The following is a 25,332-nucleotide window of genomic DNA, read 5'->3' as shown; positions in this document are numbered from 1 at the left end:
GACTGGCCTGCGAGCTCATATTATGCCAGTACTCTTCCAGCTGCACTGGCTGCCAGTCAATTTCCGGGCCCGATTCAAAGTGCTGGTGTTAACATTCAAAGCCCTTAACGGCTTGGGGCCAGGTTACCTGAAGGATCGCCTCCTCCCATATGTGCCTGCCTGGACCTTAAGATCATCGTCAGCGGCCCTTCTCAGTGAGCCCCTGCCAAAGGAAGTGAGGCGGGTGGCTGCTAGGAGGAGGGCTTTTTCTGCTGTGGCACCCCGGCTCTGGAATGAGCTCCCTAGTGAGGTTCGCCTGGCATCTACATTGTATTCCTTTCGGCGCCAGGTGAAGACCTTTTTGTTTTCCCAGGCATTTTAGCATTTTAGCTTTCTAAATTTTTACCTTTGCTGTTTTAAATCTGTATTTTAAACTCCTGCACTGCTGCTAGGTTTTATTGTGGTTGTATTGTTATATTGTGGTTTTAATGTTCTATATATTTTAAATTGTTTTATTGTGTGTTGTTTGGTTTTAATTTTTGTGAACCGCCCAGAGAGCTTCGGCTATTGGGCGGTATAGAAATGAAATGAAATAAATAAATGAAATAAATAAAATATGCTTCTTGGAAGAAGCGGAGAGCCTTTACATTACTTGCTCTTGACCAGTTTGTGACAATTACAAGATGGGTCATGCTTCTTTTAAATAGGTTAATGGGATAACAGCCAGTCTCCATGTTCATGAATTCATTATACAAACTGCACAAATCATGTATGGAAACTTGATTCCATGAGCCATGAAACTCTGTGTCCAAACCACTGGCACATATAGATGGCACCCTTGTTTCTGAGCATCCACCTATGGCTGAAATGGGAGGCTCCCTGGCCCATATGTTCTGATGACCAATATTCTGATAATCAAAGCAGCCTGCTCCCAATATTCTGATAATCAAAGCAGCCTACTTCCTATACCAATATTTAGTATAATTCCCAAGTGCTATAACATTTACTTTTTTTCCTTATCTCCTTATGGCAAATTCAAATAAGGGTAATTTTCACGTATTTGAAGACCAACATTTTACATCACTTTGTATATATAATCATAATGAACTTTTTAAATCCTGTTATTGTTGTTGTTGTTGCTGGTCTTCTTCCTCTGTGCTTAAATGGTCACCCATTTCCGAATGAGCCAAGTGGAACACTAGAATAATTAGTTCAGTTGAGCAAATATAGGAACACCGTTTGTGAAAAGAGCAATGCAATTTTCACTAGTGATGTTGCCAAAAATATGAATTGGCTTGGACATAAGAATCTCAGCAGATTCATCATGCTCACCACAAATACAAGGGGAGGATGGTCCTGGAAATACTTCTCTAGAACAGATTAAAATTTGTGTGGAGAGGAACCTTAGCAAAATCCTCCCTGCCTGCCTCCCACCCCACTCAGTGCTCTCATACAAGCCTCCCTGGATTTGAAGATATTCCTGGGATGTCCTTCTCTCAGTCTCACTGCCATTGGAGGCACATTTGGTGGGGACATGAGAAGAGATGGTCTTCTCGGTAGCTGCTCCCAGGTTCTGGAACTCCCTGCCAAGCAAGGCTAGGATGGCTTCCTCTCTTGTCCTTCTGCCAGCAGGCAAATACATTAAACAAGTCTTTGGCAAGTAAGCTGTTCTGTTGGCCTGCATGCTGTTTTTATTCTTTTATCATTGTGTGTTTTTATGTATTTGTTTTGACTTTTTGATTTTTGACTTTTTGATTTTTGACTTTTAATGACTGTTAATTTTTTATTTCAGTATTGATTCTTATTATTGGTGCTGTCTTGAGCACCATTTCTTTGGTGGAAAGGTGGGATATAAATCAAATCAAATCAATCAAATAAATACTGCCATCTACAACTGCAAACCTCTACCCATTTACCTGAGATCTTAATGATATAGGGTGGGACACAAATGTTTTTAAATAAATAAATAAAACCTTCTTACCTGCTCCTGAGGAAAGAAGTCCTCCACAGGCCTAGCTGTGTGTCAGGTATCAGACTGGAGAGACTTTCCTCCCTCCCTTCCTTCCACCAGCCCTGCTGTTATGGAAGGAAGCCAGATAGAGGGCTGGTTGGGAAAGAGATGGATGGGTAATTAGGTGGCAGGGGTGGGTGGGTTATAATCTAATTGAAGGGGGTTGGAAGAAGGTTTGGACCCTGTTATGCTACCAGTGATGTAATGAGGGTCATCATGCCATAGTCTGATTTGGCTTATAGAGAAGGAGATCTTCAATATCCTACCTCCATAGGATTGTGTCCTAAATCATCTTCCCATTTAATGAGATAAGAATTCCTTTTAATATCCCAAACTGCTACTAATCCTTAATATTGATTTTTAATGTTTGGCATGTAAACCACTTAGATATTTTGCTGTATCAAGCAGTATACAAGTATTATAAATAAATACATTGTGCTCATTGGAAGGACAGATAATGAATCTGAAGCTCAAATATTTTGGCCACCTAATGCGAAGAGAAAAGTCTCTGGAAAAGACCCTGATGCTGGGAAAGTCTGAAGGCAAAAGGAGAAGGGGACGGCAGAGGATGAGATGGCTAGATAGCATCACCGATGCAATGAATATGAACTTGAGCACGCTCCGGGAGAGAGCGCAGGACAGGAAGGCCTGGCGTGCTATGGTCCATGGGGTCACAAAGAGTCGGACATGACTGAACGACTGAACAACAACAACAACAACAACAAAATTGACTAAAAGTTCTTTTGGATATATGGTTAGAAATGAGATCCTCAGAATTACTATACTCTCTTAACAGTTCATATTAATTTATGATCAGGTACAGATGACACACTGCAGCTCATTGTGGGTTATTTAACCCATGGTGAGCTGTGGCGCCTGTGGGCACCAGGTTGCATATGCGGTGTGAACTCAGCAAGAATAAGTCATGCAAGGGTTAAAAACCATTGCAGAACACTAAAACAGGCCATATGTTATGTGAGGGTTGTTTAACCCTCACATAACCCACACTCACTGGGTTTCATATGACACAACAATACCCAAGCGGGGGTTGCATATTCAAAATGGCAGCCAAACACGCCGCAACTTTGTTGGTTAAATAACCCATGGTGAGTTGTCATATCATGTGAATAGCCTCTACATGTTTAATTGGCAAGTACTGGAATATAAGTATACAATAATATTATTAAATATTTTTAATTGCTCTTGGGAGCTGCAGTAAACCCCACTGCTGATCCTGAAATTACATCTGGGTTTTAGAATCTTGTGAACAGAAATTCTCATAGACTCCAGGCACTGAACTATGAAAGCTTAACAGACTTCTACTACCTTAGGAATGGCAATGAATGTACTGGCTATAAGCACAGTTCTTTCTGGGCTGATCTACACTTACGGATTTTTTCACTTGTTTCACCGCCCGTCTTTCACACTACGCAGTACCCGCTCAAATTGGAAATGGAATTTCCCGCTTCCGTGCTCCTACTTTCAATACCCTGCTATTCTGGTATTTCCCCTTAATGTGCTCTGATTTTCTGCCTTCGCTACCATATCTGGTCGTAGTCCCCTCCCCTGCCTGTCCATATACAGCAGTGTTTGTATTTCCCTCCTGTCCAGTCACAGCTCTCGACGGCTCCATGTCTTCTTCCGGCTACTGATCACATAGCTTCCCCAGCACTCAATGTTTCCTCAGCAACAAGCAAAGGGCTGGATGTGCACAAAGCTAAGCAGGGTCGGCCCTGGTCAGTAGTGGGATGGGCGACCGCCTGGGAATCAGGCTTCCTGCACTAAGCAGGGGGTTGTTCTATCCCTTCAAATGAGACTAAGTTTTACCCCCTTCAGATTTTTTTTTAAAAAATTAAGGCTTTATCTTTGAAGAATCGTGCCTTCTCCACAATTGTTTTTTTCTAATTCAGGCATGATCTTTGAAGACTCGAATCTTTGTAAAGATAAAAAAGGGGTAAACATACCAGGGAAACAGCTGGATTGAGAGAGTATCTCCCCCCCCCCACACACACACATACACACACATACTGGAAGAATACAGTTCTTCATATTCCCTAGTATGTTTATTCCTCATTTTGTCCATTCCCTGAGCATGTGCAGAGTGTGCTTTTTATTCAAACAAAGAGAAGCTTGCTAATCTTTCCCTTCATGCTGCATTTGTACAACTGTGACTGCTTCAGAAAGAACTTTCCATTATACTGTCTCTTTTTCATGAGTTTCATAACAGAAGTGTTGTGTATTGGTTAGAGGCCAGCCCAAAGTCACCCAGTGAGATAACTAACAGGAGGTTTGATCATGAACTGGATGTGGAAATACAAAGCTGAGCTGGGGGCAAGTGGGGTGCTGACATGTGTAGGAGTAAGTCGCATTGAACTCAATAAGACTTACTTCTGAGTAGACATGCACAGAGTTGGTTCTCCTCTCCATTTTAGCCTCACAACGTCAACAACAACGCTGGATGAGGAAAGATAAAGCTTAGCAGGGAGAAAAATACCTCGTGCAGGGCTCCAGGACTGGCATGGTCATTTTAAGTTTTTTTCTTTCTTTAAAACAGCGTTGCTTTAAACAAAGAGTGCATCACTCAGGCACACCTAGGACAGCCTTGTTTTGGGAAGCCCCTAGGAGGAGGACGTGTTTTGGCTGAAAGTAAACGGAGACGGAGGATTTCAATTGAAAAAGAACACCCACAAACAAGGCGGTGAGCACAATTCATTTTTTAAAAAAACTTACATATTTATTATCGGAACATACTACACTGCATTTTTATTTATGAAAATTCCGCGACTCTTTGCAGATGACGGAGAAAAAAGCCGCATGACTGCTGGCTCCGCAGGACCTCGTGGTGCCGTTCCACAGAGGATTCTGTGGCACGGACTGAAGGGAATTCGATCCCATTTCAGTCTGTGGCAGAATTCTCTGACATCCCTATTCCATTCACTGCAATTTAAGGTGCAGCTCCATGCCTGCGATGGATATGAGCACAGAGCAGTAAATGAGGAAACATTTGCACACATGGCAGCCCCATCTGCCCATGAGTGTACTGGTCCATCCTCCAGTTAATGAGTAAGTAGGTATATACTGAGGAATGATAAAAGATGTTAACTTGGGTGAGCAGAGTTCTTTATCTACCATCACCCTAGCAACCTGAACCAGGGGCTAACATTTCCAAAGGTCCATCTCTCAAGGATGGCCCTGCTGCCATACCTACTGTCAGGTGTGAATAGTGACAGTGGTACAATGAAAGAAACATTATCCTGCAATAGAAGCCCTATTCAAACTTTCATCTGAATTCCTGAGGTTAAAAGTCTGTAGAGGGATGGAACTATGTAGGCTGGCCCCACCCCTAATGTCTCCATGCATGCCACACCCTGATCCTGTCAGTTCCTGACCTTGCCATGTTGAGCAACAAGGTCTGAAGAGCTCTGCTCATGTTTGGTTGAATGCAAGTAGAAATTCCCATGTGATTGGAACTCTACTTTATCAGGGACTCTGATTATGTGGACAGCTCTATGCATGTTCAAGCCAACACAAGGAGAACACTTCTTCAGACATCCCTGCTCAATGTGGGGTCTGGCATGTTGGGGGCGGGGGCAGGGTGCATAGGCCCATCCCTCTACACATTTTATTACTCACAAATTCAGCTGAATGCCTAAAAAGGGCTGTAGTCAGATATCTTAACCACACTACCTCTTCCGTTGCTAGAGCTCTAATGCTAGCAGCAGAAATTGTAATGAAACTTCAGCTTCTCAGAATCACAAGCAATGGAACTAGACTTTCCCTTCCCCACTTCATGGCAGGTGATGCTATATCAGAAGGCTTCATATTACTTCTCCAAACAAGTGGGTGGTAGACTAAGAAGGACAAGGAAGCAAAATGAATCCTGACTCTATTGTGCTTGAAATGGCAAGTGTTCTTTGTAGAATGACTGAAGGTTCTGTCAAGGCTAACAAAATCATATTTATGTAAGGATACCAGGATTGAGTAATTTCATATTGAGAAACTGAATGAAATCAGACTAGGATATTGGGCAGAAATTTTCTTGATGGTCAACGAGACTCAGGCTCTGCATTTGAGTGTAATCTTTAGCATCTGCTATTATTGAACCAGAGAAAAAGTGGCAAGAAAAAATTACTTGAGATCTATTAACATCTTACCTTTGCAAGATGTCCCATCGTTGGTTACAAAGGTTGTGTTACCATTACTAGCTCGGAATCCAGGTGCACACATGCAGTAGTAACTTCCCACGGTATTTGTACAGTTTGCGTTTTCCCCGCAAAGTTGTGTGGCATTTGCACATTCATCATCATCTGCAAAGATAGAACATCAAATTAGTTGCATCCTTTCTATTGAAAATACTTTTGTCCCCCTCCTCCTAAGACAATGAAAGCTTTCTTTTATGATTCCAGGGACAAGGACTCTCTCACCTGTCAGTTTTTACTGGTATGAAACTGATTGCGGATATGTGTGTGCTAAAAAGGATTTATCATTAGCTTACTCCATTTCCAAAGAATGGATTTGATACATATTTACTGGGACCACTAGAATCCCTCAATAAATATCCAATTGTTTTTGTGTTCGTGACAAATTATGGAATAATGAATAATGAATATCTGATTGTCTTTACCGTAGCCAACGATGGGGACTGGGAGCTCATAATGGCAGCTTCCTTTTCCTTTTGAGATCTGGAACATATTTTCTATTGGGAGAATGCAATAGAGCAGGAATAGGGAACGTGTGGCCCTCCAGTTGTCGTTGGACTGCAGTTGCTATCAGCTATCTAGCCAGCATAGCCAACAGTGAGGGATCATAGGAGTTACAGTCCCACAACATCTGGAGGGCCAGATGTTCCCCATCCCAGCAAAAGAGCAGCCTTCCCCAACTTGGCACCCTCGAGATGTGTTGGACTACAACTCCCCAGCATCCCTAGCCAGCCATGTCAGGTTCAGGATAGCTGCAATAGAGAATGAATTTGCCCAAGAAATAGGACTATGCAAAGCACAGACATGACCAGTGAGCTGAACTGTGAGGCAGCAAGAAGACAATGAATGAAAGTATAAACCCTGTGGGAGGAACACAAGTATATTTGAAGTCACTAGTGGATGGACCTTATACATCTGTAGAGGTGACAAGTGGGGCCTGCAACCCAATGTTGCATTCTATCCTAATCTCTTTGCAGGAGCGCTCTGGTTTAGGGTTTCATTCAGTCAAGCATCCACTCAACCAGCCATGCCCTTGCCCAGGATACTGCAAGTTGTAAAGAGCTCAAGCAGGTATTCAATGTCCCTTCTCCAGTTTTCCAGCTTTCTTTTCCAAGAGGGAAGTTTCAGCATGCTCTGGGGAACTCTGAGGTTTGCTGCTTTGCAGAAATGTGCAAACATTTCCATCCCAGCCAAAGAGCAGCCTTCCCCAACTTGGCACCCTTGAGATGTGTTGGACTACAACTCCCCAGCATCCCCAGCCAGCCATGTCATCACTCTGTGGCTACTGAGCATGATCTGTCTTCAGTGAGCTGTTCCGGTGTGTTTTGTTTTGCCCCCTTACATCTTTTTCTAAAATGTTTGCACACTTCTGCAAACCTCAGAGTTCCCCAGAGCATGCTGACACTTCCCTCTTGAATCTCAGTGACTCTGTCTTAGTTCCAGTCCTGTTGCCATTCCCCCCACCTGTGATCACTATTATTAGAAGTGGTGACAGGAGTTTCGAGATGCAATGTGATTAATTTGGGTCTTTTGCATACCCTTGAATCAGCTCAGAACATTAAATAGATTAGATTGGTGTTATTGTCCGAGCGACAATTGGCCAACAACAATTGTTGTGAACCGCCCAGAGAGCTTTGGTTATGGGGTGGTATAGAAACGTAATAAACAAACAAACCTTAATGTTCCTACTGCTTTGCTTATTTGGCTGCTTGCACATATGGGAGCACTGATCTGGATGTGGAACATGTCTGCAAGGCTTTCCCCATTTACTGTCATATGATACAGACAGTGTTGTGAACCTATTGTGAGCAAGGAATCATCCCTGACATTGCACTCAATGGAAAATCATGTACTTGATGTGGGAAGCTTATCAGTAAATGATACAAATATTATAATTGCCATTTTGTTTTGGGAAAGCAATGTATTGGAAGTCTTAACTGAAAAAAGCAAGAACATTGAGAATGTGAGTGCTTATTTAACTTCAAGAAGGCATGGCTGCTTATTCTTGTATCCTCCCCTGACCTTTCTCAAATGCAAGCCAAATAGTTCCAACATAGATTTGTTTTCTTGGATTTCAGCTACAAGTGCCACAGTGCTGAAAACATGATTGTATTACAATCCTCAAGCGGTGCAAGGAACACTCTCAAGTGGTACAAATTGTCTCATATAGTGGTCACTATTAAAACCTTTACAGTTTTGCCTAATTAACTTTATCATGGTGTTGGCAGTATGCCACACAACTAGGTGCTTGTAAAGATTTTAATGGAGACCTGTACATAGTAAAAGACACTCTTCTGTTCTCAAAGCCTTTTCAGACTAGTTCTGCCATTTCCCTCCATTTTTTTTTTTTTAAAGGAAGCAGCAAGCTGCTTTTATTGTTCTCTTACAAGGCTGGCTTGTGTTTAGTCACCTGCTCTGATTAGCTCAATTCCCATGGAATTAAGTTTCATTCAAAGACTGTCTGCAGGAATGACACACTTAAATGGACCTACTCTAAGAGCCAGTTTCTTATTTAATGCTGGGGAGTCAATAAAGTTGTACCAGCAGTATAACACCTGATTTATTTCAGTGTCAGCCTCAGGCCCTGCATGGATAGTGGGGAAAAAGGTTTTGTTAATAAAAGCTAAACAGCTTTCCTGGCTGTGCTTTATCCTGAGCTTTTACATTTAGTTTAAGGTACACCTAACTCCTAAACATTACTCAATTCATTCATTCATAAATAATACTTATATACTGCTCAACATAATAAAATCCCTAAGCAGTGGACACACAATGGGTTGTATTTAGTGGTGTCATTCCCCCAGTGGCAGAATGGATTTCCCCTTTTACCCTGCAGCCTCCTGTGCACACATCCCTACCAAGTCTAATCTGAAAGGTTGAGGGACCCTCTGGAGAAGATGTAGGGCATGTGTGGGGGTTGAAGGGAGGAGAAGAGGATGGGAAGTCCCATTGCATGAGTGGACTTGCACAAAGGTTGGATGCAGCCCAATATATTGAGTTCCTCGCTTACTGGGGAGTCATCATTGTGGGTGCACACAGGTGCCTCCCTGTAGCCTGATAGCACTGAGCCATTCAAAAGGCTGATTGGCTGGGCTGGGGTGTGGCTGTGAGGAGACGAGCTAAATAGGAACAGCGGCAGGTAGTTCCCTCTCTGGTCTGCCTGGCTCATAAAAGAGCGAGGCCTTGTGTGTTGGCTGGTGCCATTGCCAGCTTCCCCACCCGGTAATAGCAGATCTTGCAATGGATGGAACTCAGTTGCCAGTTAACAGAGCAGGGAAGGAATTTTACCTGCCTTCTAATTGGCAAGAAAAGCAGGGAGCAGGGTTTTCACCTTCCTCATTGCAGGAGTAGTCCATGTTTAAATAAGTTGAACTATTTATTTGTGTGCTCTCTTGGCAGAATTGTATTGTTTATGTCGCAACTTTGTGGAGCGTGATAGGCATTGAAGAGGATCAATTTGGGAGGGAGAGCAGGATTGGGCTCCCCTCTTCCCTGCAGTGGGATCCCCTTAAGGGGTCTGGGTGGGTGTGGCAACAAGACCAGGCCAACGTTGTGGCTGCAAGCGTGCCACATCCAGGGTGGAGGGAAAGGGTTCATGTTAGCGGTCTGCGCTGTGGTGGCCCTCTGACCCTTCTACCTCCCAGCAATGCTCCTGGAAGGCAGGCCAGGAAGGAGAATTGGACATCAGCTGGGCTGCCCGATGGCAGATTCATGCCCTATACCTCCGCCAATCCTATTAAAAATTTTATAAAGTTGTGGCCAATGTAATAACCCATTTAAGTTGGTGTCTCTGGTTTGTTCCTTTCATCTGCCGCATGGACACAATTAGACACTGTACCACACAAATATAGAATCACAGCTATGATGCAGTATAAACTAGCACTATTTGGGGGCATTCATTGCAGGGAGGGGTGAAAAGAGATTTCATCTGAAAATTGTGGGAAGGAGTGAGGATCTTGGAGACATTTCTCAGTATGCAGGCCTTCAGTGCTTACTGTACTATAAAGAGTTAGCTGAGGTGTGTGTGCACTCTTTCTTTTACCACTTTTATCTTGTTCTGTGCTTTGCAGCTTGCCATGGTGCTTGTGCTTTCTGGGTAGGGATGGCATGATTCTTTCCAGGAATCTGGTGGAACCCCCCCGGCCTGAACCCCCAAGCCCTGCTCGCCAAGCCCCTGTCCCCACTCATCCCCTCCCCATGCTCAGCAAGTGGCCCACACTCACCTCGGTGGCCTCATCGAGCTCCATGGTTGCCATTTTTTCAAAAACAAAATGGCAATCTCAAAATGTGCATATTTGCATGTGCACAGAAATGTGCATTTTTGCGAACGGGCATATTGACGCATGTGCAAATTTTGCACATGCACAGAGCTCGATGAGGCCACCAGGGTGAGTGCAGACTGCTCACTGAGCCCAGGAGGGGCTCGAGTGTGGTCCAGAGACCAGTGAGCAGGGGCAAGGGTTGGGCAGGCACCCTGAAAACCCAGATGGGGGTGGGTTCGCACATCCCTATTTCTGGAATTGGAACATGGTTTCTCTGGAGGTTTTACGGTGTATTACAGCACTCCCATCTAGTCACATATTACTGGTGAATTTTGTTGGTTTGGCTCACTTGGAAGTGGGAGTTCTGGACCATTTTCCATAATATGGACTACTGCCTGGAATGAGAATTAGTACGTGGTTTCTCTGGACATTTTGTGGCTTTCCGTATCACTCTTGTCTGGTCATGTGTAACTTGTGAATTTGGTGAGTTTGGCTCACTTGGAAGTTGACATTCCAGGCCATTCTGTTCCTTCCCGGATGGGTTCTGGGCATTGAGGTTAAAATTAATATAATATTGCAAGGGGTTCAATCCTAAAGTATTGTTCTCAAGTGTCTCTAACATATGTCATTGTTTTTGCCATGATTCCCCTTGCCCTAAATAAAGGGGCCTTTTGGGCCCATTCTATTCCATTCCAGCTTTTACACCATCTCCCTGCTGAGTGCCTGAAAGCTGAGTGATGAGTTCATAGAATCATAGAATAGTAGGGTTGGAAGGGGCCTACAAGGCCATTGAGTCCAACCCCTTGCTCAATGCAGGAATCCAAGTCAGAGCATCCCCGACAGATGGCTGTCCAGCCTTGTCTTGAACGCCTCCAGTGTGGGAGAGCCCACCACCTCCCTAGGTAATTGGTTCCATTGTTGTATTGCTCTAACAGTCAGGAAGTTTTTCCTGAAGTTCAGCCGGAATCTGGCTTCCTGTAACTTGAGCCCATTATTCTGTGTCCTGCACTCTGGGATGATCGAGAAGAGATCCTGGCCTTCCTTTCTGTGACAACCTTTCAAGTACTTGAAGAGCACTATCATATCTCCCCTCAGTCTTCTCTTCTCTTCTGAAGGCTAAACATGCCCAGTTCTTTCAGTCTCTCTTCATAGGACTTTGTTTCCAGTCCCCTGATCATCTTTGTTGCCCTCTTCTGAACCCTCTCCAGTTTGTCTGCATCCTTCTTAAGCATCCTTCTTCAAGTGTTGTGCCCAGAACTGGACACAGTACTCCAGATGAGGCCTAAACAGTGCTGAGTAGAGGGGAACTAGTACTTCCCGGGATTTGGAAGCTATGCTTCTATTAATGCAGCCCAAAAGAGCATTTGCCTTTTTTGCAGCCACATCACATTGTTGGCTCATATTCAGCTTGTGATTGACAACAATTCCAAGATACTTCTTGCTTGTAGTATTGTTGAGCTATGTATCCCCCATCTTGTAACTGTGCATTTGGTTTATTTTTCCTAGGTGCAGAACTTGGCATTTATCCCTATTAAATGTCATTCTGTTGTTTTGTGCCCAGCGCTCCAGTCTATCCAGATCACTTTGAATTTTGTTTCTCTTTTCCAAAGTATTAGCTATCCCGTCGAATTTTGTGTCATCTGCAAATTTGATCAGCATTCCCTGCACCTCCTCCTCCAAGTCATTAATAAAAATGTTGAAGAGCATTGGGCCTAGGACTGAGCCCTGCGGTACCCCACTCATTACCTCTCCCCAGTTTGAGAAGGTCCCATTGATAAGCACTCTTTGAGTCCGATTCTGTAGCCAACTGTGGATCCACAGGATCGTTGTTTCATCTAGCCCACTTTGAGCTACTTTGCTAGGGATGTATGAAAGTTCCGCCACAGATCTTGGGGAGGCCAAATGCCAGCGCATTTGGCCCCCCGAAATTGGTGGCAGAACGGCCCGCCTCCCTCCCGCCAGCCCCCCAGGACAGGACTTAACTGGGGTGGATCTTCCTGGCGGCGGCGGCTCTGGTGGCGGCTCTGGCAGCGGTTTGGCGGTGGCGGCTGCGGCGGCTGGTCTTCCGACCGGCTGCTGCTGCTGCCATTTCCAGGTTTAAACAAACAAACAAACAAAAAAACGTGATAGGCTACGTAAAGATTTATGTAGCCTATCATGGCTAGATTTAAAAAAAAACACCGTGATAGGCTACGTAAATCTTTACGTAGCCTATCACGGCTAACTTAAAAACACACACAAAAAAAGCGTGTATGCAAATGGCGATGCCCATGGCCGCTGCCATTTGTGTTCCTTATTTTGGCACATCTTAGTCTACGTAAACATTTACGTAGACTAAGATGGCGAAAATAAGGGGAACGCAAATAGCATAGACGCTACGCTATTTGCGTTCCCCTTATTTTCGCCGTCTTAGTCTACGTAAATGTTTACGTAGACTAAGACGTGCCAAAATAAGGAACGCAAATGGCGGCGGCCATGGGCGCCGCCATTTGCATACGCACTTTTTTTGTTTTTGTTTTTAATCAGCCGTGATAGGCTACGTAAAGATTTACGTAGCCTATCATGGCTGACTGCAGGGACGCAAATGGTGGCGGTGACGGCCGCCGCCATTTGCATGCCTGCTAGCTAGTGGCCGATTGTCCGGCTGCTGGTGGAGCTGGCCAGCGGCTCTGCAGAATTGCTGTGGAGCGCAGCCGGCCGGCCAGGATTCTGGGGGTGGGGGAGGAATGGAGCGCCTCCCCCCCGGCGAGGATTCCGGAGGGAGAGACGGAACGCCTCTCCCCGTACCATCAGCATAATCACCGAAAGGTAAGTACCTTTCGTACATCCCTATACTTTGCTCGTCAGGATATCATGGGGCACTTTGTCAGTTGTTGTTGTTGTTCTTGTTGTTGTTATTTGTTATAAAAGTCCTTTTAACAACAATAAAACAAAACCAAAAGTGCCTTACTAACCATTAGGTGCTCAGTGGGCAGCAGCACTGGGAAGCCCAAAGGAAGGAAGTAAGTCATGGTTAAGTCCTCTAGGGCAGTCATCTCCAAATGTTTTTGATCGCATGCACTCCTATCAGTAAACATTTTTGAGCATGCACCCCTAATGTAAGTATATTTATTTATTCATAAATTGGATCCATGCACTACTGTACTAATATATCATGTACATTATAAAACATACACAAAAAACAGAAATTAAAAAAGAATGAGATAAAGATGAAATAAACAATTTTTTTAAATAATGTTTTCTCATTTTATTTATTAATGGCACAAAACCACTTTTTGCTCTCACTAAAAATATTATTAATATAATATTTTGCAATGTGATTGAATATGCTTTGTTATTTTTGAAAATCTTGGCTCGACACTTTCTGATACAGTGATTCAAAGCTCTGGTTCTAAGTTCAACTTATTTCGATACTTGGCTTTAATGGCTGTCATAGCTGACATAGCTGTCTGTCATAGCACACGCTTCCTTCTCGGCTTCATTCTGCCAAAGGAGAGTGGGAAGGGTTAATCTCCTTCCCACTCTCCTTCGGCAGAATGGCAGCTGCTCAGGTGTGATGCCTGACCAAGCAACTGCAGCTTCCTCTGCTGCGCCTGGCAGAGAATGGCACAGTTGCGCTCAGTGGCTGTGGCAGAGGCAGGATAGGATGGGAGCCAAGAGAGAAATGCCATGAGCTTCCCTCTTGGCTCCCATCCCATCCTCCTGCCTCCGCCACAGCCATCATTGCACACAATGGCAGCTTGTTGGGGCAGTGGGAGGCTGCTCAATTATCAGGCAGCTCGCGCACCCCAATGGATCATCTTGTGCACCCTCTGGGGTGTGTGCACCCCACTTTGGAGACCACTGTTCTAGGGGTCTTTCCAGGAAGCACAAGCAGCTGGGGTGTTTGTGCAGAGCACAGAATGGGATAAAAGTTGTAAAATAAAGAGCCCCTCCCTCCTGCCATCTCCGCTACCAGTCTCTTCCTTACAGTAGAGTCAGCACTGGAGCCCTTCACCCTGAGAAATTTCTCCAAAATTCTCAAAACTCCTGAGAAAGAGGCAACCCCCCCACCCACAATGGCCTCTTTCACAGGGAAACAAAGAGGTTGCAAAAGGGAAGGTGGGGTTTTGGCACAATATGAATGTAAACATAAACATTTAACAACTTGCAGCAAGAACAATAAAACAGAGCACTGTCATAATCAGTTGCAATCCAGGGAAAGCCTGTGTAAACAGATTCACAGATTTAAAACAGATTTAAGATTCACCTCTTGTACCACACATGGGAGGGTGTTCCCGAGAATGGGAGCCACTACTGAAAAGGCCCACCATTAATAACACTTAGCCATTTGTATATTGCTTTTGAGTGTTCAGAGTGCTTCATATATATTAAAGATGTAGGGTAACTGAATATTAGGTCCATATTGCACATGACTGGTTGAGGCTGGGAGGGACTTGGTTGCCTAAGCCCTTCATAGCTGAGGTGAGATACAAACTCATGCTGGGACAAAGTATTCAGTCCAGAGTTTCATCACGTTCAAGGTAATGGGGGCTGGGACAAAAGCAGCCCCAGAAAATAGCAAAAATCTTTGGGGGTTGGACAAAAATCTTAGCGTTTTCAGGCGGGGTATGTGTATGTGTGTGTGTGTGTGTGTGTGTGTTTGGGGTGGGGTGGGATGGGATGGTTGACAACAAACTTTAACCTTTCCTAATAAGGACAGTCTCCAAACCCTTGAACATTCTGGTTAGAGATGGGTGAGTTTTCCAAAGCTTCCCTTGCATTAATTCAGGAATTACTTGAGTTTTTACAAAAAGTACCTTTCCCCACATCTGGCTTGCCTGGCTGCAGCGAGGATTTTTGCCGGTGGGAGCAGGGAGTCAGAGACAAGTGGAATGCCACTGGGGTTCCTGGGTAGCACTACCAGGGAGGGGAGCAGCTTACCAGCTGTTATAGGCTGAGGGGCTCCCTCCCTCCTGCCCTGTATGCTGTCTGGGTTCTGCTGGTCTTCCTTTTCGGGGCCAAGTAGGAATTTTTGGCTCATAGTCTGATTGGCTTTGGCTAGGGATGTCAGAGAAATCCGCTGCGGATTCAAATGAGGCCGGATTCTTTGGAATCTGGCCTCAGGAATCCGCAGAGGGTCGGGAGCACTTACCTCTGCTCCAGGAGGACTGGAGGCGGAACGGCACTTGGCTGCTTCTTGCCAGCCAGAGCCGTTTGCCTCCTCCCTGTCCCTGCCGATTGCCATGTCTTTAAAAATAAATAAAATAAAAGGTGATTGGGAGGATGTACCCATAGGCTTATATGCAAATATAGTCATGAATCTAGGGATGTACGAAAGTCACTTACCTGTTCGCGGATTATGTTGATGGGGGGGGAGGCGTTCCTTCCCTCCCCCTGGAATCCTCGCCGGGGGGGGAGGCGCTCCGTTCCTCCCCCCCGGAATCCTCTGTGGCTGGCTGTGCTCTGCGGCAGCTCCGCGGAGCAGCCGGCCAGGCCCAGCCAGGCCAGAGCCGTCCGCAGCCGGATTTCTGGCCACGGAGGGCTCTGGGAAAAACAGCAACAACAACCGCGTACGCAAATAGCGGCGACTACGGCCGCTGCCATTTGCGTTCCTTATTTTTGCCCTCTTAATCTACGTACATATTTATGTAGACTATGACGGCGAAAATAAAGGGGAACTCAAATAGCGTAGCGGGCGCTATTTGCGTCCCTTTTTGATTCCCCGTTTTAGCCTACATAAATATTTATGTAGGCTAAAATGGCGAATCAAAAAGGGATGCAAATAGCGCCCGCTACGCTATTTGCGTTCCCCTTTATTTTCGCCGTCATAGTCTATGTAGATATTTACATAGATTAAGAGGGCAAAAAGAAGGAACGCAAATGGCAGCGGCCATAGCCGCTGCCATTTGCGTACGTGTTTTTTTTGTTTTTTTTTAACCCACCCAGCCATGATAGGCTACGTAAATATTTACGTAGCCTATCACATCGTGTTTTTTTTTAAAAAACCTAGTTATGATAGGCTACGTAAATCTTTACGTAGCCTATCACGTCTTTCTTTTTCTTCTTCTTTTTTTTTACAAGAGTGGAAATGGCGGTGGCGGTAGCCGGTCGGAAGACCAGCCGCCGGAGCCGCCGCCGCCGCCGCCTGGAAGATCTGCCCCAGGTGAGTCTCGTCCCGGGGGGGATCCGCGGGGGGGCAGGGGGGGCAGGCTGTTCCGCCACAGAGTTCGGGGGGCTGAATGCACTGGCATTCAGCCTCACCGTGATCCATGGTGGAATTCTCTGCCATCCCTACATGAATCTTGCATATAAGTCTATGTGTCCATAGGCAAATACGCAAGATTCACCACTCTATTTTGCGTATAAGTCTATGGGCACATGCGATCAGCAGGATGTGCCCATACTTATATGCAAAACAGAGCGGTGAATCTTGCGTATAAGCCTATGGACACATAGACTTATATGCAAGATTCATGACTCTATTTGCGTTTAAGTCTATGGGCACAACCTCCCAATCGTTTTTTTTTTTTTAAGACATGGCAATCGGCAGGGACAGGGAGGAGGCGTATGGCTCTGGCTGGCAGGAGGGAAGGTAAGTGCCCCCAAGCCAGTTCCCTCCCCCGGAATCCAAGCGGAGAGGAACCGCTCTGGAGGATTCCAGGGGAGGGGGGAGGAATGGGTCGCCTCCCCCCCACGGATTCCCCACCGGAACAGACAGTGGGGAATCCGTACACCCCTAGCTTTGGCTATGCGTCTTTTTGCCTACTTCCCCCTGTAAGTTGGGTTTGGGAGTTTATTTAGGTTGTTTCTGTTTTATTTAATCACTTAGGCTGATTGGTCACATTTAAATAGGTGGTTATGTGCAGGCACCTTGGGTGGTGAATAGCGTGGTGAGCATTTGGAGGCACTGTTTCTGGTGACTGGTAAGGCGTGAGGCTTCCAGCTCAAACTTTTGCAGCCCCAGTTCAATAGGGATTAACCAGTTGGATAGGGATTGCCTTTGAGGCCAACTCTCCTCACCCATTTGGAGTTTTGTGGCCCAAGGAGAGGTGACAGGGGAAGGCCTCCTGTCCCCAAATTGGGTGGTCATGAGGGGTGGCAATTAAAGATGCCACTGTATGGGCATCAAATGTTTCACCCAATACAGTGCCAGGCTACTCTGGTTTAGATAAGTTGACTGCTTAGGTTTCCCTTCACAGATCTGAGCAATTTCAATAAAGGTGGCCCACATTTTATAGCAACTACTCATGTGTCATCTCTTTATTTCCCCCCTCCTTTCACCTGCAAGCTAAAAAGCTCCAAGAATGTGGACAACTTTTATGAGTCAACTTGGTGTGTGAGGGAGTAGGGTAGGGGGTAGAAAGATGATTCCCATCTCAGGATACGTTTTTCTAACCCTTATAAAGTAATGGTTCCATTAGTTTTTATGAGGGTGATAAAAAGCTGAGAGAAAGGAAGTGTTTTGGGGGATTCCTAAACATGTGAAGAAATTGTGGGTTCAAAGATTTGCCTTTTGAGGTTCAGACCACACCTCTGCCAGATATTCAGGATTTTGGCAAAATTACTGGTCCCCGGGCCTCCACCAGTTGGTCCTTCTCTGAAATGGGCTTCAGTTGGAGCTAGGTGTGTATGAACCCCACTTACCATTCCACTTCAGGTTCTGCTGGGGGGGGGGAGGCAATCTGTCCCTCCCCCCAGAATCCTGCCCAGCCGGTTCCACTCTGCGGTGAGTCCGCTATGACATTTGCATCCTTGCTCTTTGCCGTGATGGCTACGTAAATATTTATGTAGCCAATCACGGCAAAGGGAAGGGACGCAAATGGCGTCCGCTATGCTGGATGCCATTTGCAGCCACAGCCCAGGAATGGCTGGCTGCGGAACGAGGAGGACGGACCTGGACCAGCCGGTGCCAGGTACGGTCCATCCCAACCAGGCTTCGCGGCGTGGCAGGGGAGAGCAGTCCGTTCTGCTTCGGACTCCAAGGAGGGGTGGATTCTAAAGTATCCAGCCTCATTGGAGTCTGTGGCAGATTTCTCTGCCATCCCTAGTTGGAGCACGAAACTGTGAGTTCAAAGGTGTTGGTTTGTGTTTTGGGACTCAAACCCTACCTCTGACTTGTGGTTATGTTCTCAGGCAAGTTCAATGACTTTTGGACTCATCAGTTTGCCTTTCTGAGCAATGGGTGGTGTGGTTTTTTTTTGTAACTGGTCGTGACCGCCATTTGTGAATGGGCACTCTCCTATGATAGCCAATTTGTGATGACACCTATGACACTTTTTCAACATTTCAAATTTGCCCACATGGTAAACTACTGTGGTAAGTTACTGAAGCCACTGGAAAATATTAGATTTGGTCCACATGCCTTTCCAAAAATTCTCTGTTCCCCACTTTGTCAGGAAACAAACAGCCCTGTGAAAGTGGGAGTGAAATTCAGGCCAATACTAATTTAAACCAGAGATTTCCCAATACATAGCTCAGTGTCTTCAGAACTGAACTACATTACATCAGCTCTTTGTGCCATGCTAAAACAAGTGGGAACTGGGAAGAGATTTTCAAATATAGGAAGTGACAACCAAGACAGTACGTATGGAGGGATAAGACTACAGCCAAATGCATTTACTTCTCTATTTTACCACACATCCTCTATTTCATCAGAAATTCAGGGAGGGGAGAGAATAGCAAAATTTTCTCCACTTGGTAGGACATTGATATAATTGACTTAACAAATGGCTCCATGGCACTATGGTAAGTTACGATTCATTCATTTGTCATCTGTGAACTGAATTATACATTCAGAAATGTCTTAGAATCATGGAATCATAGATGCATAGGGTTGGAAGGGGCCTACAAGGCTGTTATACATCCCTTTTTATTTTTTTATTTATTAAAATATTTCTAACCCACCCTAAATGAATAGATTTCAGGATACAAAAATAAAACAATTCAATATAAAATCAGAATCCATTATACTTATCAACAGTATAAAATCTCAGTAGGTGTAGTTGTATTGTCTGTTCTAGCTATTTGGCCTGCACTCCTTTTAGAAGCAGGGGGAAAGAGGGAAATTATAGGCAAGCAATAGATGAACTGGTTTGACTGAAAAGACTTCAGGCAGTGATGGGGCAATCAATCAGGATGAAATAGGGAACCATGCAACATTTTGTTCTGGGCACAGGTCAGTAGAATATCTGTGGGAGTCACTGTCGTGTAAGGGTGTTGGACAAATCTGTTTGGGGGGTGAAGCTCGCCCCCCCCCCCGGGCTCCAGTCCGATAAATGCCAACTGGCCTGACTCGGCCCCCACTGAGTTGGACCAGCTGGTGGATTTTCTGCCTTTGCACGGTGGTGAAAGGGGGGGAGCATTCTCTCACTTTTGCCACCATGCAAAGGGCAAATGCTCTATCTGTCCCTGCTGGTGGCAGAGAGAGAGAGAGCATTGCACCATGGTGGCAGCATGGTGCAGCAGCAGAAGGATGGGGTGAACACTCCCTGCTCACCCTTCTGCCACTGTGCTGCATCCCAGTGGCACTGGGGCAGCAGGACACTCTGTCTCACCCTGCCACCAGGATAGACTCTCCCTCCCACCCCTCTGCTGCCGCCACCACCAAGTTCCCAGATTTTGGGAACAAAGCCCTGGTTCAGCTTGCAAAGGCAAGCTGAGCCAGGGGAGTCCATCCATCAGGCCCTTAAGGGGCTGCATTTTACAGTGATGGACATCACGACTGTTGTCTTACATTATACAAACACACCCACCCACGTGCTGAGCATAGGCTGACATGTGCAGGATTCAGGTTTTGTGACAGAGCCACAAACATCACTCTTTGTGCTGAAAACGCAATCCATTTTCAAGTGGTTTTCCCACGGCTCCCACAGATACATTTGATGAGGCTGAAAACTATACCAGTGGGGGAAATGTACTGTTGAAAATACCAACGACAGATGTGTGAGCGTTGCTACTGAAATCAGAAGGACTATTTGCAACTACATTGTTTTAGCTTTAATATTACAACCATTAAAGTCAATGGCGCAATTAACACCGATCTTTTAAAGGCAAAATGAAGGGTTGTTCCAAATGAAAATATTATCAAAAATGAAGAAATTTCATAAGGACAGTGAACACCTAGGTTAAGATATTCTGCTACATTTCTTACAAAACATATTAATCAACAACAGCATGTTTTAATAAATCAAAGACCTAAAACACAATAAACAAATCAATTCTGGGACCCAATCATTTTTCAACTTTTTTTTCTTTCATAATTCACTGTGCTATTGAATGTGGTATGGTTTGAGGGAAGTGGCAACTGCAGGGTTTACAGACTGGAAATTTTGTAACCTTTGTAAACAAGCTTCGTTTTCTCATCTTGGTCAGAAGGGATACATTTGAAGGCAAGCAGCCATATATTCCATGGTTCTGTTACTACCTAGCTTAATTATGCACAACCAAATAACCATTGGCAAGGATACTGTTCAAGCATTGCAAAACAACATGTACTGGAAAAATGTAAGAAGTCCAGATATAATTGAAACAAGAAAGCTTTTTTTTTTTTTTTTTTTACAATTGAAATAAAACTTTACTGGCTACAGGATGATAAGCTGACATTCCCTTGCCAAACCTATGCTCAGATAAGTTCTATACACTTGTTCATTGGTCCAGTGCTTTGCTTGACATTCCATCAATTTCAATTGAGGTCGCCAGTCCATGGATGGAAAGGAAGGTACACATTGGGCAGCTTTGCACATCATGCGAAGCTTCCCTGCAGATAAGCCAGGAACAACCCACAGTACACCCAACAGACAACCTGGCTTGCTGTCGCTTATTCTCCCCTCCCTTTCCCCTAAATCCTCCAGCCAGATCTGTCATATATCCCAGGGGACTTTGTAACAAAAACCGTCTTGTCTCCCCTTCCTGCTCCGATCACTATCTCTTTTCGTTCCCCGGCTTTTTATTTTTCGGTCTCTCAAAAATGCACAATTGGGGTTGCTTTCATCATCGTCGTCGTCAGCCTTTCGCAAGTGTGCAAGTGCCCCTTTAGGCCTGTCCAATATGTGTAGTCTTGCTTGGTCAATTTCCTTGTCTGTTTCAGCTGTGAAAGACAGTGGTGAAAGGAAGTAGGTAACAGTCAAGGAAATTGACAAGACTTGGTTGCCTGTCTGCTAATTTGTGCACAGTTGCAAAGGATGAGGGTGGGGGAATAATACTAAGGGAAAGGAGGGACCCAGTAGTTCAACTACTGAAGTACTGAAAAAATGGGTGGGGGGAGAGTAAGTGTACCCAAAGGGGGGAAATATCTCCCCCTTGATGATGTGATCCTCTTGCTTTTAAGTGTTGGACTGAGACTTGGTCCCTGACCTTTTCAACACTTCCCCAAGTCTCCAGCTATTCCAGAAAGTAGAGGTATTAACTCCCCCCCCTTGCTTTCGTGGCACCTTGTCAGAGCACTTACTGCTGCAGTTGCTGGTGCTGGCAGCCCCTTTGCTCTCTCACATTCTGCCACCTTCTAGGGTTTTTTTTTTTTTAAACTGTCTGGAATATTTGCACATTTTGGGGGACTGAGAAGTAAATGGAAATGAAATGTATGCAACTGTAATGGCTGGTAAGTAAATGGAGGTGAAATTTCCACAAATGTAATGGCTGAGAAGTAAGGGGGGGGGATTTTGCACCTGCAGTACTAGAGCAGTTACTGCAGTTGCGCAAATTTCCCCTCCATTTACTTACCATTTGCATACATTTCCCTTCCATTTACTTCCCAGTCCCCCAAAATGTGCAAATATTCCAGACAGGTTTTTTTAAAAACACCCTTAGAGAGTGGCAGAACAGGAGGGAGCAAATGGGGCGCCAGCATCAGCAGTACTCCCCCTCCCAATGAGACCTCATTGACTCTGTCCCATGCAGCTCAGGGTTTCTAAAAAATGCTGTCCGGGAGCCACAGTAACTGCAGCAGTAAGCGCAGCTGAAAAGGAGCTGCGAAAAGGGGTTGAGGGAGTTAATATCTCCCCTTTCTAAACTAGCTGGAGACTCAAGGAAGTGTTGAAAAGGGACACTGAGAAGTGTCAGTCCAACACTTAAAGCAAGAGGATCACATTTGCAAGCCGGAGATATTGTCCCCCCCCCCCTTGGTGCACTTAACTCCTTTGGCTCCACCATCCATTTTCAGTGCTTCAAAATTGCACTACTGGGTCCCTCTTTCCCCTTAGTATTATTTCTACCCTCGGAATTGTGTGCAAACTAGCCAGTAGGCAACCTTGCCTTGTCAATTTCCTAGTATGTTATCTAATCCCCTTCCCTGCCGCCTCTGACAGCTGAAACAGACAAGGAAATTGACCAGGAAAACTACACGTGTTGGACTTGGGCAGCTGTAGGCACGCACTTGAGCACCTTCAAAAGACTGACAGAAGTAATAATTTAAAAAATTATGATGCAAATTGCACTTTTTTTGAGGCAAAAAAAGTGCCAAAGTGCCATTTTGGCATTGATGGAAGGGCAGTCACTGTGAGAAGCAGACTGAACAGGCTCTGTAGCCAATTGCCACAACCCATGATGAAACTGATCTCCCATGTTCATACGACATGACAACCCATCATGGGTAAGAATACCCTACAACAAGCAATGAGTTCTTGGAATGGGTTGTTCCTGAAAATTAAGCCACCCTGTGGAAAGTGCTTGGGTTTGGCCTGCATGACAACCCATCATGGATGGCTGCCCATGGTGGGTTGTCGTGTCATGTGAGCCCGCTCATTCATTGGCTCTATCTATTGAAAAGGATGCAAAAGTCATGACAGCCCAATAATTCCATTGTGCTGAGTTCAGTGGGTCCAATGGGGTTTCAAGACTCTTGATAACAGTGCTTAGCAAATGTATTAACATAATATTCTTTCTTTGATGGCAATTCTATATTGTTTCCATCCTCATTGCTGCCATTACGTATCTCCATGGCAGGGAATCATGACTCATTCAGGACATAAGGATTAACACAAATACAGTTTTCTACTGGTTGTTGGAAATTATTAAGGGGTAGCTTGTATATTTGGTAACAATCATGGACAAGGCTTTTTCATCGTTTGAAGCCCTGGCTGTCAAATAACTTGAACCCTGTCATGTGAACTACAGCTGTATATCCACTATTACTTACTGGGCAGGTGTATTATGTAGACTAAAAGCCTGAATCTATGAAGATTACATGGTAAAGTGACATGGACAGGAAATTGACTGAGAATATCCTGGCACTAGTTCAAGGGAGGATGATTCATCCCCTTTTGTTCAACCCATTACTAATTCTGTGTGAGAGTTCTTTCCCTGTGTGTACCTTGTGACCATGTAGCATTTTATATTGTATATTTCAAATATTCAAAGCATTTCAATACTCAGCCATAAGGCCATAAATACTCAGTATTATTATATTAAACTGATCCTGCAGATGGGGGAAGGCTGATAATAGTGGTTTGAATCAATAAGGCTACTTGAATTAATGGCAGAGGTTAGATTTGAACCAGGGACTTCTTGGCTCATTGGTTCAGTCTTAGCCATTATGATACATTAGCACACATAATGTTAGCACATGTTGGAAGGGAGAAGCCAGTGAGTCTCCTGTAAATGACATCCTAATGGTTGATTATCAGTCCAAGATTAGGGATGTATATGTCACCAGGAAATCTTCCCCTTTTTGGGCTTGCTGGATTTCTGTGGCACCCTGACTCAGCTTGCGTTTCCAAGCTGAGCTGCAGGTGTTTTCTGAAATCTGGGAACTTCTTCCACTTCTTTTTAAATTTGTGTAAATAGAAATTTGCATAAATTGTGGCTGCAGGAAACGAGCCGAAGTCCAGGGGGGCAAGCTGATAAAAACAATCCCCCTGGATGGATTCCTCCAACATCCCTATCCAAGATGGACCAGTAACAAAATTCTCTGCTGCTAAGTAAGACTTATTGGGACATGACATTTCCTCTGGGAATAGAACCATATTCCAGAGCAGTAGCCATGTTAGTCTGTTCTGTTGAACCAAAAACAATGAAGTCAGATACAACCATAAAGATCAACAGATTTAATGTGACATGCCAAAATAAAGTGGCTAGTCCTCAAGATGCCACCATACTTGGTTCATTTACAAGTAACATACATATATTCAAGAAAGATGAGGAGAGAGAGAGAGAGAGAGAGAGAGTAATTAGGGCAGCCTACCCCAACCTGCTGCCCTCCAGATGTTTTGGACTTCAGCCCCCATTAGCCCCAGCCAGCATGGCCAATGGTCAGAAATGCTGGAAGTTGTAGTTGAAAACATCTGGAGAGCACCAGGTTAGGGAAGGCTGCTTTAGGGACTCTAGACTAAACAGATGTTACTTTAAATCCATATCTAGCAGCTATGACTCTTTTTCATTTTTATTCTAGAGTAGGTGCAGGGAGCCCAATCCAGATTTTAAAAGCCCCCTACCCCCCACACTAGGGTCCTGACCTGGATCAGCTCATTATGACTACACAGAATAAAGATGAAGAGAAAAAAGACACCACTGCTACATACAGAGTTAAAGTAATGTCTGTTTTGTGCCTTGTGTAGAATATATGGTAACATAATCCCTCACATGGCCCTGTTCAGTAATTCCCAGTCCTGTTTTATTAGCTACCCCCTCTGGAAATTTAATAGGCTTCCTACAGAATTATCTGTGGGTTACTTTTTTTGGAGTCATAGATCAAATTATAGCAGAAATTGGCTGTAATTTAGTTTATTGATTTACACACTTTCTAAACCAAAGACAGTTGTACTTCCATGACAAAATATGAAAAGCATAACATCATAAGTTGAGGAATACAAAATAACAAAAAAAAAAAAAAGTAAAATAAAACTAGCCAAACTGTGATTCACAAGAGCCAAATAGGTCCCTTTGAGACTAGTCTTCAAGAGCCACT

The 25,332-nt window shown here is 44.7% G+C and overlaps 1 protein-coding gene across 1 annotated transcript in view; it reads right to left on the bottom strand.

Moving 5' to 3' along the window:
- The window catches only part of ADGRL4 (adhesion G protein-coupled receptor L4), a 170,949-nt gene that overhangs the window by 72,855 nt on the left and 72,762 nt on the right, over window positions 1-25,332 (bottom strand). The window contains exon 3 of the mRNA XM_084852118.1: window positions 6,145-6,297. Coding sequence (XP_084708244.1) covers window positions 6,145-6,297 — 153 coding nt within the window. The remainder of the gene's footprint in view (window positions 1-6,144; window positions 6,298-25,332) is intronic.

This window comes from Heloderma suspectum, chromosome 4 (genome assembly GCF_057233095.1).
Source record: "Heloderma suspectum isolate Gila_16-S chromosome 4, 16-S_ref, whole genome shotgun sequence".
NCBI classification, from domain to species: Eukaryota; Metazoa; Chordata; class Lepidosauria; order Squamata; family Helodermatidae; genus Heloderma; species Heloderma suspectum.
This window is presented reverse-complemented; position numbering and strand designations above follow the sequence as displayed.